Source organism: Nerophis lumbriciformis, linkage group LG04, assembly GCF_033978685.3.
Source record: "Nerophis lumbriciformis linkage group LG04, RoL_Nlum_v2.1, whole genome shotgun sequence".
Lineage (NCBI taxonomy): Eukaryota > Metazoa > Chordata > Actinopteri > Syngnathiformes > Syngnathidae > Nerophis > Nerophis lumbriciformis.
The window spans coordinates 30268614-30286689 of record NC_084551.2 but is presented as its reverse complement, the minus strand read 5'-3'; the positions used below and the strand labels follow the sequence as shown (position 1 = coordinate 30286689).

Here is an 18076-nt window from a genome sequence, read left to right as displayed (position 1 = left end):
CCGTTTTTCTCAGGGATTTAAAAAAAAAATTTTTAACATTATTAGCTTGTCACCGGCAGCTTGCAGTAGCAAGTTGTATGTTACGTGATTCAATCAAATCAACAACACGAGACAAATGGTTAGACATAAAGGCAATGGAAATGACATATTTGAAAAAAAAAAAAAAACACTATATTACGTATAAATATTTAACATGTTTTTTTATTTTCAATGATTGATTTAACAACAATTTGTTGATGACAATTAATTAATTACCGTAATGCCCTTTTCATCTCTATTTTCCCCTGGAAATGTTTTATATTTTAACATGCAAATATTGACAGGTATGTAAAACTATCCTGTTATAATTTAACAACAATTTGTTGATGACAATTAATTAATTACCGTAATGCCCTTTTCATCTCTATTTTCCCCTGGAAATGTTTTATATTTTAACATGCAAATATTGACAGGTATGTAAAACTATCCTGTTATAATTATAAGGTCAGCTCAAATAAATATTTTTTGTATGTCATGGAATACATGAAAAAATAATGAGTATAACTTAAGTTAAAAAAAATGCCCAAAAAATACTGGATATTCTCTATAATCCGAGCACAGGTGGTCCTTGCTTTACAACCAAGTTCCGTTCCTATGACTGAAATGTAAGTCAGGTTTTTGTACTGTGTATGGGAACTTATATTAAAATGATACCTAAATAAACAGCTAAAATAAGTCCTCTGCACTGTACACACAACACGAGAGTGACATAAAATACAGGAATAAAAAACAAATACAGGAATTAAATAAGACAGTGATAAAAACTAAAATAAAAATGTAACTACTGGTTATGTTTATTTCCGTGGTTGTCTTGGACACTGAAAGTGAGGCCGAGACAGGCTTATGGGAGGAGGAAGTCTCAATAATGAGACCACTACGCTGCTTAGTCATCACTGTCCATTTCATAGTAGAAGATTGTTTTATGGGAGTGCTGCTCGTTACCCTAGGACCACAGTGCAGAATGTGTGGCTGGGCTCAGGATGCAAAGTGAAGGTTGGCAATTCAACAGATATTGCATTGAAAGGGATTGTTTTAACCAGTTTTATCATGAAAAATGTTTTTTTTCCAACTACATTTAAGAATACATTTTTACCTGGACTTAGGAGCACATTGCTTTCAAAGACCGAGCTCTTAATGCAAAATACTTAATTATTAAAGTGAATTGAATTCTATTTTAATCAGTGTTTGGTTTCCCCAAAACACCACAATTTTAACATGTAACATGCCTTTTAAAAAGAAAAACAAACTTTTATATAAGAAATATTTTTTTTTAAACATTACATTAGCATGCGATACAAACAACTATAGTAGTTAATGAAATATTGTTATAATATTGTTCAGCATTTACTTTGGGGCGCAGGCTTTTGCAGGTGTCTCCTAGGGGCTGCTTCTCCGTTGTGTAACTTCAAGAACTAGTTCATGTTGCACAAGGGTAAATGTCTGCTCTCTGGACGCCAAGGCTGCATGCCGCAAAGGGGCTGACTTGCCAGGTTGGGCAACTGGGAGGACATGTTTTTAATAGTTTGTCCCTCTGATTTGGTTGTCCGCTTCTTTTAATTTGCATTAAGTTTCTCAATTTCAGTGATTGAAGGGCACAATTGAGTGGATTTTTGACTGTGGGTGTGGACAAAGGCTACTCCAGGCGGCGGCAAAAATGCTCCTAATTCAAATAAGACAAGAACACATATGTTTTTCTTTTATTTATGCATTCAAACTCGTACAAAACTGCACGTATGAGGTGGCTAACAATGCAGCCAATGCGAGTAATCTATTGCGCCCATAAAACCCTCTAAAAAAACACCCCAAACACTGCAACAATACTCCATTTACATCTCTTGACCTGACTATTAACCAAGTATTAGCGATATTGTTATTACAGTATATGCGCTAACACCGACAAACATTTTTTAGCGGCGCCTTGATCAGAGAGGTAGCTTGTACTGTTATATAGACTGACTGAGCCGGTGAGCTGCTGCATCGCCACTGAGCTGCTGCATCGCCACTGAGCTGGAGGAAGTTAATTCTAGATTATAAATCATGCCTCTCACTTGTATAGTAGAAGGTTGTAGCCATAAACCGAGAAGTTGGTCAACTTTGACATTCAGCTTTGATCGTGGGATAACGAGAAAGACACGAACAAGCGCTTGTTTGCAGCCACATTTTTGTTTAACCCTTCGTGAGGATTATGATTATCATGTAAACGGAAAGTAATGAACATCCCATCAGTTGCAATCCCACTGAGTACAGTAAGCGATTGTTTATTTATGTTTGTTAAAGTTAAATTTAAAGTACCAATGATTGTCACACACACACTAGGTGTGGTGAAATGTGTCCTCTGCATTTGACCCATCCCCTTATTCACCCCCTGGGAGGTGACGGGAGCAGTGAGCAGCCTGGGATTTAACCCCCATTTCCAACCCTTGATGCTGAGTGCGAAGCAGGGAGGTAATGGGTCCCATTTTTATAGTCTTTGGTATGACTCGGCCGGGGTTTGAACTCACAACCTACCCATCTCAGGGCGGACACTCTAACCCAGTGGTTCTTAACCTTGTTGGAGGTACCGAACCCCACCAGTTTCATATGTGCATTCACCGAACCCTTCTTTAGTGAAAAATAAAATGTTTTTTCTTAATTTAATCTTAATTTATAAATATTAATCATGAAATGATGTTATTATATTAAAGAAATACTAATAACGATATATTTTACAAACAGAAAGCTACAGGAATGTACACATGATCCCATGTTTACATCTCATTGTGCAACATGTGAATGTTTTAGTGGGAACTAAATGCGATATCTGAAAGGGGTACAAATTATTTCCAAAGCCAGAACCCCACCCAGACATACAATACTAGTGCACAGCTCATGAAAAACAATATTTTTTGTTATTGTCATTGTAAGTGGGCCAAAACACTTGTATTAGAAAATAATCTCATGGAAATGACTGCTGTCATTTGATTATTATTAAAGTATTTAACTTGTTATTTAGTCATGTTTGGGACAGGTGTGCTGCCGGTGTGGCCACAGTGCATGTGCAAGTCTGACGTCACTCACATGGGCTCCACTGAATGCTCAAAGAGTTTTTACGTTTGCTCACGCATATGGAAAATTAGAGGGAACATTGTTTGGGGGTATCCATAATACGTCGATAGGGAGAAGTTTTTATTTACACGATGAGTTGGGTGTGTATTGACCTCCGCGGCGGAGGCTCCACCGAACCCCTAAGGCCGACTCACCGAACCCCTAGGGTTCGATCGAAAAGTTAAAAGTTAAAGTACCAATGATTGTCACACACACACTAGGTGTGGCGAAATTATTCTCTGAATTTAACCCATCACCCTTGATCACCCCCTGGGAGGTGAGGGGAGCAGTGGGCAGCAGCGGTGGCCGCCCCCGGGAATCATTTTTGGTGATTTAACCCCCAATTCCAACCCTTGATACTGAGTGCCAAGCAGGGAGGTAATGGGTCCCATTTTTATAGTCTTTGGTATGACTCGGCCGGGGTTTGAACCCACAACCTACCGATCTCAGGGCGGACACTCTAACCACTAGGCCACTGAGTAGGTTTTTATTTATTGTTTAGCATTTCGCAATACTGCTACATGATGCTTAGGGTTTAACTGAGGGGTGGGGTGTCAAACTCATTTTAGACCAAACTGATCAAATTATGGCATAATAATTAAAAAATAAAGACAATTTCAAAAGTGTTTTTTTTGTTTTACTTTAGCCAAAAATAGAACAAACACATTCTGAAAATGTACACATTACAAATGATCCTCTTGGCAAAACACTTCAAGTTAGTTGAAAATTCTAAGGAAAAAAAATTGGTGCAGTTTCAAAAACACCATGAAGAACACCATGAACTTAGACATTATCTCAGTGATTTTACAAAGCCATTAAACTTTAAGCACTTCCTGTTCAGCATTTTCATGTTGACAGTTCATCATTAAAGATGTGTTTTAAAAAAACAATCAAGTGTTTCCTCAAACCGCCATATTTTGACATCCACAACCGCCACAACACATAACATCATTCAAATATTACAATTATAATATAATCAAAACAATTGTCAAAAAATTACACCATAATAGCCAAATTAAAGGTAACATAACTACAAACTTTAGCAATGTGAATATGCTAGTTTTAAGTGTAAAATAAAAAAGAACAAAGGCAGAAACACATTTTTACAATGGAGTTCAGAATGCAGGTCGCACCGTCAACCAATTGGGAGCGCTGCACGGAACTCTAGCTACAAAGATGATAGTCAAGTTGATTTAAGTCTTTGAATCTTACCGTTTCGTTATTTTATCCGTTGAGTGGATAATTTCAAATGAAAGAAGGTATTGTGTGTCGCTACAGCATTAGTCTGCCGCCAGCCACAATAGGAGAGCATCTGATTGCTTGCATCTGCGCTGACTGGAGTAGCGGCAACCAATCGAGAGGGTGCGTAATGTCAGGTGACACATCATCTTTAAACAGTGTGATGTGTGACGTGAGTTACACTTGAATTGCTATTGCGTCATCCAGTGGATAAAGAAAAACTTTTTTTTTCAATTGCAGCTCATTTGTATGATTGGCAAACTCATTTTGGAGGCCACGGGCTAGATTAAACCTGTATGTTTACCATATGTTTGACACCCCTGGTTTAACAAGAGCTTGATCTGTTGAGCACACAGCTTCTAAAACTTGTAGATCGTCCTCCGTATATCCAGACTAAAAATTATAAGGTTCTGGATCAACATTTGTTCCAAAGTAATCGTTGCTGTCTCTCATGAGTTCTACCATGAGCAGTAGTGTTGTTGTGATGCGTCTGTGAAATTAATATGTCGCCGTGTGCTCAAAATGGCCAATATACTTAAATATTACATGTTATTATGACTGTGCCAGTTACTACATTACATATATACTTACAACATATTTATAAAACTGAGATATTTATAAAGACTGCTCAGTGGCCTTGTGTCTGCCCTGAGATCGGTAGGTCGTGAGTTCAAACCCCGGCTGAGTCATACCAAAGACTGCTTGGCACTCAGCATCAAGGGTTGGAATTGGGATTTAAATCACCAAAATGATTCCCGAGCGCTTACTGCTCCCCTCACCTCCCAGGGGGTAGAACAATGGGTCAAATGCAGAGAGTAATTTCACCACACCGAGTGTGTGTGTGACTATCAGTGGTACTTTAACTTTATATAACGAAGATGGAAGTTTTTGGACGCTTTTTAGAGCACTTTATAGGCAGAATGGAGCAACTCCCATTGACTCCATTGTTAGCTGACTTTCGCTAAGGTTTCTTTACGAGTTAGAACGCATAGAAAAATGTGTGTTCTTGTCTTCCATAAGGATTGCAGGCATGTGATTTTTCCGTCTAAAGTCGGAATTACGTCTTTTTTAATCTCGGGAAAAAAATAATAATTATCTCCCGTTTTTCCGTTTTTTTTTCCGACCCTAAGTCAAGATTCGAGACGTAGTTTATATTACGCCGTAGTTGATTGGTCGATATGTTCCTTGTGACCAATCAGGACATCTGTTATGAATGATGACGTTAATAACGTCATCATTCATAATGGTTATTACCACCATTTTCCATATGTAAACGATGTCGGTTCTCGAGAGAAAGGACGCTTTACGAGTAAAAGAAATTGATAAACATGTCAAAAATAAGTTTCGATGGGACTGGATGGAAAGGGAAATCACTGATACTGTTGGGAAGAAGGAAGTTACGACTTTGTTCGGTGATTTTATTCGGAAAATCGATCGTCCCGGAAAGGTTTTGTGCACGTGGTGTCATGATAATATTGACTATGGATCACGAGGTTTCAATGCTTTGGAAGTACATGCGAAATGCCAAAAACATATGAAACAACTTGAAGCAAGGTATGTTCTATTAATGATGTTTTCATGTCTTTAAACACTAAAATATTTTTTTCAAATGGTGCTGTCTTTGTTAATTTTAGCATGTTAAATTGGTGAAAAACCAGGACCTGGCTGGGGGCCTTAGTCCCCCAGACCCCCGGAAATTTTTTCAGTCTTTTTCATTGTGGTCAAATCACATGCCTGGATTGTGAATAATGGGTGAAATTCCCCAAAAAGTGCAGCTCCCTTTTAATGCACTGGTACTCTTGAATTGAGGTACCACTGTTTTGTATAGATGTTCTAAGGTTCAGTCCGTTCCTTGTAACTTCTCTAAATTCTCATAACATTGTTGTCCCAGTTTGTTGTGGGTAAAAATACAAACATGTTATTTGACAGCAATGATATAATATTTCCGGAATTCCTAATTATTTCCATGGAAAGTTTCCTACTTTAAAAAATGTCAGAATTCTGCTACCCTAACATAGATTCTGTAGCCATAAACAAAAATGGAGCAGTCTGCCCGTTTTGATTTTAAGTGAATATGTATTTTTTTTAAGAAGGGATAGAGATGTTGTTCAGTCAGTTGGCTCGATTCTTAACTGGAAAATCTGCGCAGGAGGAATCACATTTTGATAGGTTTATTGCAGTTTTCTTGTCGTGCCTTATCAAGAATTTGTGGTTCCTCGTGGACACATTGAAAGTGAAGACACAAAGTCAGCAGTAGGTCCGAAAACACTAAAACACAACGCAACACTGTTGGGAAGCGGGTGAGATGATTGGGAGGAAAATGGTGAGGCACACAGCTGTGTCTGAGACAGATGGTTTACTCAGCATGTCATCCCTTTTCTGTTTCAGGGCTACCATCGATCCAACCACTTCATCGCCACTCAGGGTGAGTGTCCTTGCATCATGTACTGTATGTGTGTGAGTGTGTTTTTGATGGTGAGCGGGGGTGTAATATATTAAGGATTATGGAGCCAGTGAACCCACTCGTCCACATGCACATTCAAAAGTGTTGTTGTGACTTGACTCTTATACTTGCTTAATTAATCATGAGGAAGAAGCGGATAATTAACACATTAGTAGTAGCTTCCAAGTCTCAGTGGCATTGGAAAGTTGTCTTCTTTGATGCTAAGAGAGGGAACTGTTATTGTAGTCCGGGAATCCTCAATTAAAAGTTAAAGAAGTACCGTTCAGGAAAAATGGCTGACAATCTAGATTATCATAATGTATAGAATGCATTGTAATTTAGACTCAAACATAAGATATGGTCACAGCGAGCAGTTGTTTCAGTAGCTCTACGTCATCACCAACTGATCATCAAATAAAATAGAAATATATATACTACTCATATAAAATTGTTGATTTTCACATGGAACGGGAAAGATTAATACAATAAGTTATTAATAAACAATTCTTGTTTTGTGGTCAATCAACAGAAATTGCTCTTAATAAGCCATCTATAAAGCACCTGAAATGGAAAAAATTAACTATGGTATGTACTAGGGATGTCCGATAATGACTTTTTGTCGATATCCGATATTCCGATTTTGTCCAACTCTTAATTACCGATACCGATATCAACCGATACCGATATATACAGTCGTCGAATTAACACATTATTATGCCTAATTTGGACAACCAGGTATGGTGAATATAAGGTCATTTAAAAAAAAAAAAAAAGATATATAAATTAAAAACATTTTCTTGAATAAAAAAGAAAGTAAAACAATATAAAAACAGTTACATAGAAACTAGTAATTAATGAAAATGAGTAAAATTAACTGTTAAAGGTTAGTACTATTAGTGGACCAGCAGCACGCACAATCATGTGTGCTTACAGACTGTATCCCTTGCAGACTGTATAGTTATATATTGATATATAATGTAGGAACCAGAATATTAATAACAGCAAGAAACAACCCTTTTGTGTGAATGAGTGTAAATGGGGGAGGGAAGTTTTTTGGGTTAGTGTACTAATTGTAAGTGTATCTTGTGTTTTTTATGTTGATTTAATTAAAAATATAAAAAAAAAAAAAAAAAAAAAAAAAAAAAAACCGATACCGATAATAAAAAAAACGATACCGATAATTTCCGATATTACATTTTAAAGCATTTATCGGCAGATAATATCAGCAGGCCGATATTATCGGACATCTCTAGTATGTACGGTAAATATTAGACCGTTTTAGTGTGAGCAGATTAAATTGTATTTTTTATTGCATGCATTTGTTATCATACTTCATACTGCTTAACAGTCTGACTCTGAACTAAATTCACAACCAAGCAGCTGTGACCACAGTTCTTAGCTGTATTCGCACTTTTACTGTATTTTACAAATACAGCACTATTTTTTTCACACCACACTTGCTCCCTGAGACATCTCACCACTTACCTGCCTCACACACACCCTCTTCACCAGTTGGGATGTAACCGTACACCATCATAACGATTCGGTATGTTACCTCAGTTTTAAAGTACCAGTAGAGTGGAAAAATAAGTTGTTTTTGTATGCTTAATTGTGTTTCATTGTATCCATTAAATCATATCCAATCGTATTTACAATCCGCAAAGTATGTAAAAACACAGTTTAAACATCACAAAATGCCACATATTTCAGTCAGCCATGTTGAATTATCCGCTTCGAATTCCTTCGGTTATTTCCGGAGATTGACATCACAATGGGAACGTTTCCGCACTCTGACAATAGTATCAGATCAGTCACACAGGAAATATGCAAAAATTAAGAGAGACATGTGCTGTCTATCATTCACAATCCCTACATAAGAAATGAACACATCAGATTCCCACATCTGCTGTACCAAGGTTTTTCGTTGTTCCCATTGGGTTCTTACCCTGATGTGCAATCTGAGCCGACGATGTCGTTGTGGCTTGTGCAGCCCTTTGACACATTTGGGATTAAGGGCTGTGAAAGTAAACCCAACCATGCAAATTTTGCATTTCCTTTGGAAATCAAGGTCCCAGAGTCTGGAGGAAGACAGGAGAGGCACAGGATCCACGTTGCCTGAAGTCTAGTGTAAAGTTTCCACCATCAGTGATGGTTTGGGGTGCCATGTCATCTGCTGGTGTCGGTCCACTCTGTTTCCTGAGATCCAGGGTCAACGCAGCCGTCTACCAGCAAGTTTTAGAGCACTTCATGCTTCCTGCTGCTGACCTGCTCTATGGAGATGGAGATTTCAAGTTCCAACAGGACTTGGCGCCTGCACACAGCGCAAAATCTACCCGTGCCTGGTTTACGGACCATGGTATTTCTGTTCTAAATTGGCCCGCCAACTCCCCTGACCTTAGCCCCATAGAAAATCTGTGGGGTATTGTGAAAAGGAAGATGCAGAATGCCAGACCCAAAAACGCAGAAGAGTTGAAGGCCACTATCAGAGCAACCTGGGCTCTCATAACACCTGAGCAGTGCCAGAAACTCATCGACTCCATGCCACGCCGCATTAACGCAGTAATTGAGGCAAAAGGAGCTCCAACCAAGTATTGAGTATTGTACATGCTCATATTTTTCATTTTCATACTTTTCAGTTGGCCAACATTTCTAAAAATCCCTTTTTTGTATTAGCCTTAAGTAATATTCTAATTTTGTGACACACGGAATTTTGGATTTTCATTTGTTGCCACTTCAAATCATCAAAATTAAATGAAATAAACATTTGAATGCATCAGTCTGTGTGCAATGAATAAATATAATGTACAAGTTACACCTTTTGAATGCAATTACTGAAATAAATCAAGTTTTTCAAAATATTCAAATTTACTGGCTTTTACCTGTATATAGTCAGTGGGGGCTCTTTATTTCGCCCACAAAATTCTCTAAATAACCATCCAAAACCCGCCAACAATACTCTATATACATATTGTGACCTGAATATTAACCAAATATAAGCGTTAACGAAGACAAACTATTTCTTAGCGGCGCAAGTATACAAACTTTACTGTGAGAAGGAAGCGATGTCCTGCTGCTCTTCATCATAGTGTCTCCGCTCGTCAAAGTTATTCTAGATTAGAAATCATGCCTCCCCTCTGGATATTAGGAGGATTTTGTCATGAATCTAGAAGTTGTTCATATGTGACATTCAATTCATACCCGGAGATGGAGACAAACACAACCAAAGACAGTGTCTGCAGGGAAACTTTTACTTGTTAACTCTTCGTGTGGATCATTATTCATTCTTCATCTTAACGGGTTAATATGGACATCCTATCAATCGTCATTAAAGTAAGAGCAGACATTGTACAGTAATACTGCTACATGATGCTTAGTGTTTCACTAAAGCTGGATCTGTTTGGCAGAGCTTCTAAAACTTGTAGATTATCCTCCTTATATTCAGGATCGACAATATAAGGTTCTGGATCATAATTTTGCCCAAAGTAATTGTTGGCTTAGTTGTTGGCTCTCACAAAGTCTGCACGATTTGCATTGTTGTTGGTGGGGAAGGGATCTTTGGTTCCTACCTCTCCATCACGCGATCATTATCCTCATTATCTCTCAAAATGGCCCGGGATTCTCTGTGAGATTGATACTATTTTGATCATATCTATTTATTCGCAAACTTTATAAATCTTTCAGTGTCATAAATCAGATATAAATTATAAAAGCTTTAATATAGAGGCAACTTGTTTTTCCACTCTACTGGTACTTTAAGGTCACGGTTTGGATTATTTTGGGAACAATAGCAAAACATTACAAAATATAAACCTGCTTCATTTTTGTGTTTAATGTTGTTTTTTTTCAATGAAACATAAAAAAATGCAATCTGCTGGCAGCTACTTCTTCAACAAATATACTTCTCAGAAGAGAAAGGTAAACTAAATGTTGCAGTTTCAATGGGGGTCCTCACAACTCTATATGTAATATCGATATCGCATACAGAAAATTTGAAGGATGATACACAATGTCATACATTTTGTGCATTAAAGATGCTAAAACCAACCCAGTGTGTTACTAAGCAGATTAGTGTATTATCTAATAATATATAAATAGTCTAACATCGAAGTGGTGCTATATATATTTTTTTTTTCAGATCAATGACACTTCTAAAATTGGATTAACCATGATGTATCGCAGGTCACTAGTCAATACATAATCCAAAAAAACCAACAACAACATTTAATATAGATATTTAACTCTCAGAATGTCATCCAGTAACATTTTTTAAATTCATCCATCCATCCATTTTTTACCACTTATTCTCTAAATGAAAGTTAATTATTTGCTCAAAACTTGATAACAGTTGTATGTAAAGTCCTGTCAGGTTGTATTTTTGGAGTGAAATTTGACACCGAGCACACCAGTCGGAGTCTCCCACTTATCTTTGCACTGAGGTATGCACTGACTTCATCACTGACCATAGAATAACCATATAGTAAGCCATGCCTCCTTTCAGTGGGCAAGTAAAAATAAAAGAGCATGTACAGTAAAAAATATTTGCGTGATTTATGTGCGTGTATACAGGATTAATGCAATATGTTTTGTGATTAATCACCCGATTTAACGTGTTATTTTTGATAGCCCTATTAATGATATATCTCATTAATTATGAATTTTATTTTTTTAAAGGGGAACATTATCACAATTTCAGAATTGTTAAAACCATTAAAAATCAGTTCCCAGTGGCTTATTATATTTTTCGAAGTTTTTTTCAAAATTTTACCCATCACGCAATATCCCTAAAAAAAGCTTCAAAGTGCCTGATTTTAACCACCCGTCCATTTTCCTGTGACGTCACATAGTGAACCCAACATAAACAAACATGGCGGAAAGAACAGCAAGCTATAGCGACATTAGCTCGGATTCAGACTCGGATTTCAGCGGCTTAAGCGATTCAACAGTTTACGAATGTATTGAAACGGATGGTTGTAGTGTGGAGGCAGGTAGCGAAAACGAAATTGAAGAAGAAGCTGAAGCTATTGAGCCAAATCGGTTTGAACCGTATGCAAGCGAAACCGACGAAAACGACACGACAGCCAGCGACACGGGAGAAAGCGAGGACAAATTTGGTGATCGCCTTCTAACCAACGATTGGTATGTGTTTGTTTGGCATTAAAGGAAACTAACAACTATGAGCTAGGTTTACAGCATATTAAATACATTTGGCAACAACATGCACTTTGAGAGTGCAGACAGCCCAATTTTCATCAATTAATATATTCTGTAGACATACCCTCATCCGTGCTCTTTTCCTGAAAGCTGATCTGTCCAGTTTTGGAGTTGATGTCAGCAGGCCAGGGAAGCTAGGGTTTTAGCTCGCTCGTCTGCGGGAACAAACTGCCGCCATTGCTTGCCGTGCTACCGAGGTCCTTTGTCCCTGAATTGCTCACACACTCCGGCAGATTCAATGGGGGTCTGGCGGCAGATTTCTTTGACTTTATCGTTGGAAATGCATCTGCTTTGAGTGTCGCAGGATATCCACACATTCTTGCCATCTCTGTCGTAGCATAGCTTTCGTTGGTAATGTGTGCGGAACAAACGTCCAATTTCTTGCCACTTTCGCATCTTTGGGCCACTGGTGCAACTTGAATCCGTCCCTGTTCGTGTTGTTACACCCTCCGACAACACACCGACGAGGCATGATGTCTCCAAGGTACGGAAAACAGTCGAAAAAACGGAAAATAACAGAGCTGATTTGACTCGGTGTTTGAGAAAATGGCGGATTGCTTCCCGATGTGACGCCACGTTGTGACGTCATCGCTCCGAGAGCGAATATTAGAAAGACGTTTAATTCGCCAAAATTCACCCATTTAGAGTTCGGAAATCGGTTAAAAAAATATATGGTCTTTTTTCTGCAACATCAAGGTATATATTGACGCTTACATAGGTCTGGTGATAATGTTCCCCTTTAAATAAGCCATGAGCCTATAAAAAAAAAGCTTGGAGCCTAAAATGGCCCACGTACTGCACTTTAGACACCCCTGGTTTCTGTTTCTGTTTAAGAAAGTAAAAAGTTTGCGTGTGAATTTTTAGAAAAGTAGGTCCTTATTGGCTAAAGTGCAACATTAATAACTTAATTTTGTAGCCCCATACTCAATCTCAACTGAAGATTGCCGGCATACTGTTTTAGTCTTATCCACTATGTCTGTTTATGTATTGGAAATGGAAGCTGAAGTATTCAAAAAACAGGCGACTTTCAGTTGTGGATTCTCCTCAGCACTATCGCTAGCCACAAGTCACGACTCATGCTAACCAAAGGCTGAGTCCTCCTGTTTGGACTTGGATCGAACACATCTGTTTCTTATATTAGTTTATATAACCTGGAATGTTGACAAGAGGGTTCCTTTGACATGGCCTGGTTTGGACAGGTTGACCTGCTTTTTATTAGCCAAAGCTCTTGTTTAGGAGAGATTGATTTAAATCAGTACCCACCACCACCCTGCATGATCCTGCAAATATGACTGGTAAGAAAGCTTACCTATAATTTATGGCCGTCAGTTTGCAGCACCAAGCAGGAGGAACGGGCCCGCACCTACATTTTTATTCCAATCCTGTTTGTGATGCCAATATGATGAAGAGAAAAAGCACTCAACACGGTTACATCGGTTAAGGAAGGAGTCTCGTTACCATTTATATTGCAACTTCTTAAATACCCTATTTTGAAGTCATATCGGATGTGTTTCTAAGGACAGCAGATATCATGCGTCAGGTAAACCTGTCGATACCAGGCACGTTACCAGTACAGCTTTTCAACATTCCAGGTTATATAAACTCAGATAAGAAACCGATGTTCAACTAAGTTCAACCTTAGTTCTATTCACAACACCTTCCACCTCAAATGCCTCACTTTTTCACCCGCTTTCAAGCAAACTACTCAGGCTTGTGGATGTGCATGGCAATACCGAAAGTCTTGTCCCCTACCTGAAATGTGTACCATGTGGGACACAGCTAGACCCAACCAATAGCTCCCTACAAAAATTCAGAATCTGAATATTTTATACAGTATTCACCCCTAATACATAAACAATTTATTGAGCTATCATGTCACGTGGGAGGAGCTGCCACGCATGCGATTGTCTGTCAACAAATGCCACAAAGCTGGTAAAATAAGCAAGATCTGCCTATTGATGACTTCTAATGTAACCCTAGTCATTTCTACAGACTCTTATACTCAATCTACTCTTGAGCATGACATTTTTTTGCCTGAGCTCATGTCACTAAGTCGCCCAAGATCACTCTTTCAGAAAAAGACAGATGAAAGTTGGATGTGCGAAGGAAAAATCTGCTCAGTAGGGTTTCCATCTCGCTCGCTTCAGTCTTCAGTTTTAATGTTTAGCCCTTTTAAACGTTTCAAAGAGTGACTGATGGTTCTCCAGGCTTTCATCATCGTCTGCCGTTGTTTTGTCACCCGTCGCCTTCTTGTCTGCCGGGACTTCCCCTATAGCTTTATTAACGGCACCATCTTGAGCGATCCTGCCATCATAGCAAGGACACTTAGGTCGCAATAATACAGCAGTGCTCAAAGCAGCACCCCTCGCAACGAGATGACAGGCATTTGACGCTGCTCTTTCTCATTGTTTTTTTTCTCTTCTACTTTAATTTCCTCTTCTTGCCAGGACCCAAGCAGGAGACGCTGTATGATTTCTGGAGGATGGTGTGGCAGGAGAATTGTTTCAGCATCGTCATGATCACCAAACTGGTTGAAGTTGGCAGGGTAAGTCAGGTGCTCGCAGAGTGTTTTTGTTTTGTTTTGTGTATTACACAACAGGATTAAAATACACACAATGAACTGATTTGATTGCATTGTGCAATGAAAGATAATCACTTCAGGAACTGGTCATTTAATTTTGGAAATGATCGGGATTGTGTTGTGGATACAGGGACACATTTAGAATGCACTGAATAAACAACACAATTTTAAAGGAACTAATATCAGCAGAAATACTCCACCTCCATGTACTGTAGAATCATTAAAGCAGAATTTGTTTTGTTAATCGATTCAAATACACAATTGTGAGCTATTAATAACTTTTTTTAAAACATTTAAAGACAACTGTAAAGTGATTCAACTCATACTTGCCAACCTTGAAACCTCAGATTTCGGGGGGGTAGGGGGCGTGGTCGGGGGTGAGGAGGGGGCCTGGTTGAGGGCGTGGTTAAGAGGGGAGGAGTATATTTACAGCTAGAATTCACCAAGTTAAGTATTTCATATATATTTATATATATATATATATATATATATATATATATATATATATATATATATATATATATATATATATATATATATATATATATATATAAGAAATACTTGACTTTCAGTGAATTCTAGCTATATATATATATATATATATATATATATATATATATATATATATATATATATATATAAATATATATATATATATATATATATATATGTATATATATATATATGTATATATATATATATATATATATATATATATATATATATATATATATATATATATATATATATATATATATATATATATATATATTTATTTTATTATTTTATTTATTTTATTTTATTTTATTATTTATTTTATGTTTCTAAGGACAGCAGATATCATGCGTCAGATAAACCTGTCGATACCAGGCACGTTACCAGTACAGCTTTTCAAGATTCCAGGCTATATAAACTCAGATAAGAAATAAATGAACAACAAATAAATGAACACTGAAATTCAAGTATTTCTCTTATTTATATATATGTATATATATATATATATATATATATATATATATATATTTATTTATTTACACATATACACACACATAACACTCATCTACTCATTGTTGAGTTAAGGGTTGAATTGTCCATCCTTGTTCTATTCACTGTCACTATTTTTCTAACCATGCTGAACACCCTCTCTGATGATGCATTGCTGTGTGGCACGCACAAAAGTGCTTTCATCAAATGCGCTAGAGTCTGGAATCTTCCATATCTCCCTAGCATGGCCCTAAACCGGTCAATCTTTGCTTCCTGGGGAAGATCTTCACTGCCAAGCACTTGGTAGTCCACTACTTCTTCCCGGAGGCTATCCAGGTCCAATCGCAGCTGCGGCTTGGAACTTACAAGCGTATTTCTTCATCTTACTCGTCGTCGGCGTCGGCGTTGCCATGGCTGTATCTTCCTCGTTCTTCTGCTTCATCTCCTTGTTGTGTGCGCAGTTGTGCACTGCACTCTCTAAAAGCCCTAGATGTTATTGTCACATATGCATGTACAGTAGATGGCAGTATTGTCCTGTTTAAGAGTGTCACAACATTGCTGTTTACGGCAGACGAACTGCTTTACGGTAGACGAAAACGTGACTGCTGTTGTTGTGTGTTGTTACCGAGCTGGGAGGACGTTAATGAAACTGCCTAACAATAAACCCACATAAGAAACCAAGAACTCATCATTCAACAGTTATAACGTGATTGGGCAGGCACGCTGTTTATATTGTGGGAAATCGGACGTGAAAACAGGCTGTCGACACGTCACTCAGGTCCGCATGGAGATGGGGGGGGGCGTGGCCTCCAGCTCCGCCTGAATTTCGGGAGATTTTTGGGAGAAAATTTGTCCCGGGAGGTTTTCGGGAGAGGTGCTGAATTTCGGGAGTCTCACGGAAAATCCAGGAGGGTTGGCAAGTATGATTCAACTTAACCTAAAGTTATTAAGTAATCTTAGTTTAACAAGACTTATTCTAAGGGATTTACTGAAATCTAAATACCAGCTTTTTGTTCATTTATAATTAAACTTTTTATAATCCCTGAGTATTAGACCATTGCACATCTAGTTGTTTTTTAATAACCCCTATCATTGATGTCCATTGTTTGATAGTAAAACAGTATTAGGATAGATACATGTGTTAGCATTGACATTTGTATAGGTAACATTCAAGAGAAAGTCTTAGTAATTATGCGGAACTCTTTCAAAGTTTCTGTTTGTATTATCAAGGGTCAATCTTCCTAATTTGTCATATATAGGGTGTAACGGTACACACAAATTTTGGTTCGGTACGTACCTCGGATTAGAGGTCACGGTTCGGTTCATTTTCGGTACAGTAAGAAAACAACAAAATATAAATGTTTTGATTTTTTATTTACCAAATTTGCAAAATCTTCCACCAAAAATATTTTTCTTAGTGGAGTATTTGATGTGAAGTAATCGGAACCTTGGATAGGTCAATAATTCATACTAACATTGATTTTGATTCAATATTATGTTTTGAGCAATGACAGTTTGAAAGAAAAAAAAAAACAGCTTTGTTTTATTATTCAACATTGCAACTTTTTCTAAATTACATTTAACCTTTAAGCTTTTTTATTTCACTTGTGTTATGTTTTTGTTTATTTTAATAGTATTTTTAGAATGTGCCGTTGGCCTTTAAAACATTAGCTGTGGGCCGCAAATGGCCTCCGGGGCACACTTTTGACACCCCTGCTATAGATAATAAAAAATTAAATCTGATAAATCTATGGATAAAAAGCAGAGCCTGGTGACGCATGCGCGTTTATCATAACTCTCTCGCTCTTTCTGTCTCTGCCCCTCCCTCACGAATGCTGCTGCGCGCACAATTTGTTTTGTGTTTAACCCCTTCTTAACCCTGAACGTACATTGAAAATACACGCAACCCTAACTCAAAATGCCGGACATTTGAGGCATTTAAGAAACTCCGCCCTGACAGCTCCGCAAAAGAGGACATGTCCGGTGAAAAGAGGACGTATGGTTAAAGTTAAAAGTTAAAGTACCAATGATTGTCACACACACACTAGGTGTGGTGAAATGTGTCCTCTGCATTTGACCCATCCCCTTGATCACCCACTGGGAGGTGAGGGGAGCAGTGGGCAGCAGCGGTGCCGCGCCCGGGAATCATTTTTGGTGATTTAACCCCCAATTCCAACCCTTGATGCTGAGTGCCAAGCAGGGAGGTAATGTCAGTCTATCGTAGCCTGTTAGCTGCTAGCATGCCGTGTGTTGTTCCTTGATGTGCATTGTTTACACAACGTGCGTTACGCTACTTAATATGTCCGTGTGGAAACTCGTTCGGTACACCTGCGAACGGAACCGGAACCCCCATACTGAAAAGGTTCAATACAAATACAAGTACCGTTACACCCCTATATAGCGTACATAGTAAAACAGAATAATACTTGTCTAGAATGTGATCTTTTTTCATGTTGCCAAAATAATAATTTGTTTTTATTGTGCTGTAGCTTTAA

The 18076-nt window shown here is 37.9% G+C and overlaps 1 protein-coding gene across 6 annotated transcripts in view; it reads left to right on the top strand.

Moving 5' to 3' along the window:
- ptprub (protein tyrosine phosphatase receptor type Ub) overlaps window positions 1–18076 on the top strand; it is a 531315-nt gene that overhangs the window by 449302 nt on the left and 63937 nt on the right. For all 6 annotated transcript variants that reach the window (XM_061951982.1, XM_061951965.1, XM_061951958.1 and 3 more), the window contains 2 exons: window positions 6751–6787; window positions 14464–14561. In XM_061951982.1, the coding sequence (XP_061807966.1) occupies window positions 6751–6787; window positions 14464–14561 (135 nt within the window). The remainder of the gene's footprint in view (window positions 1–6750; window positions 6788–14463; window positions 14562–18076) is intronic.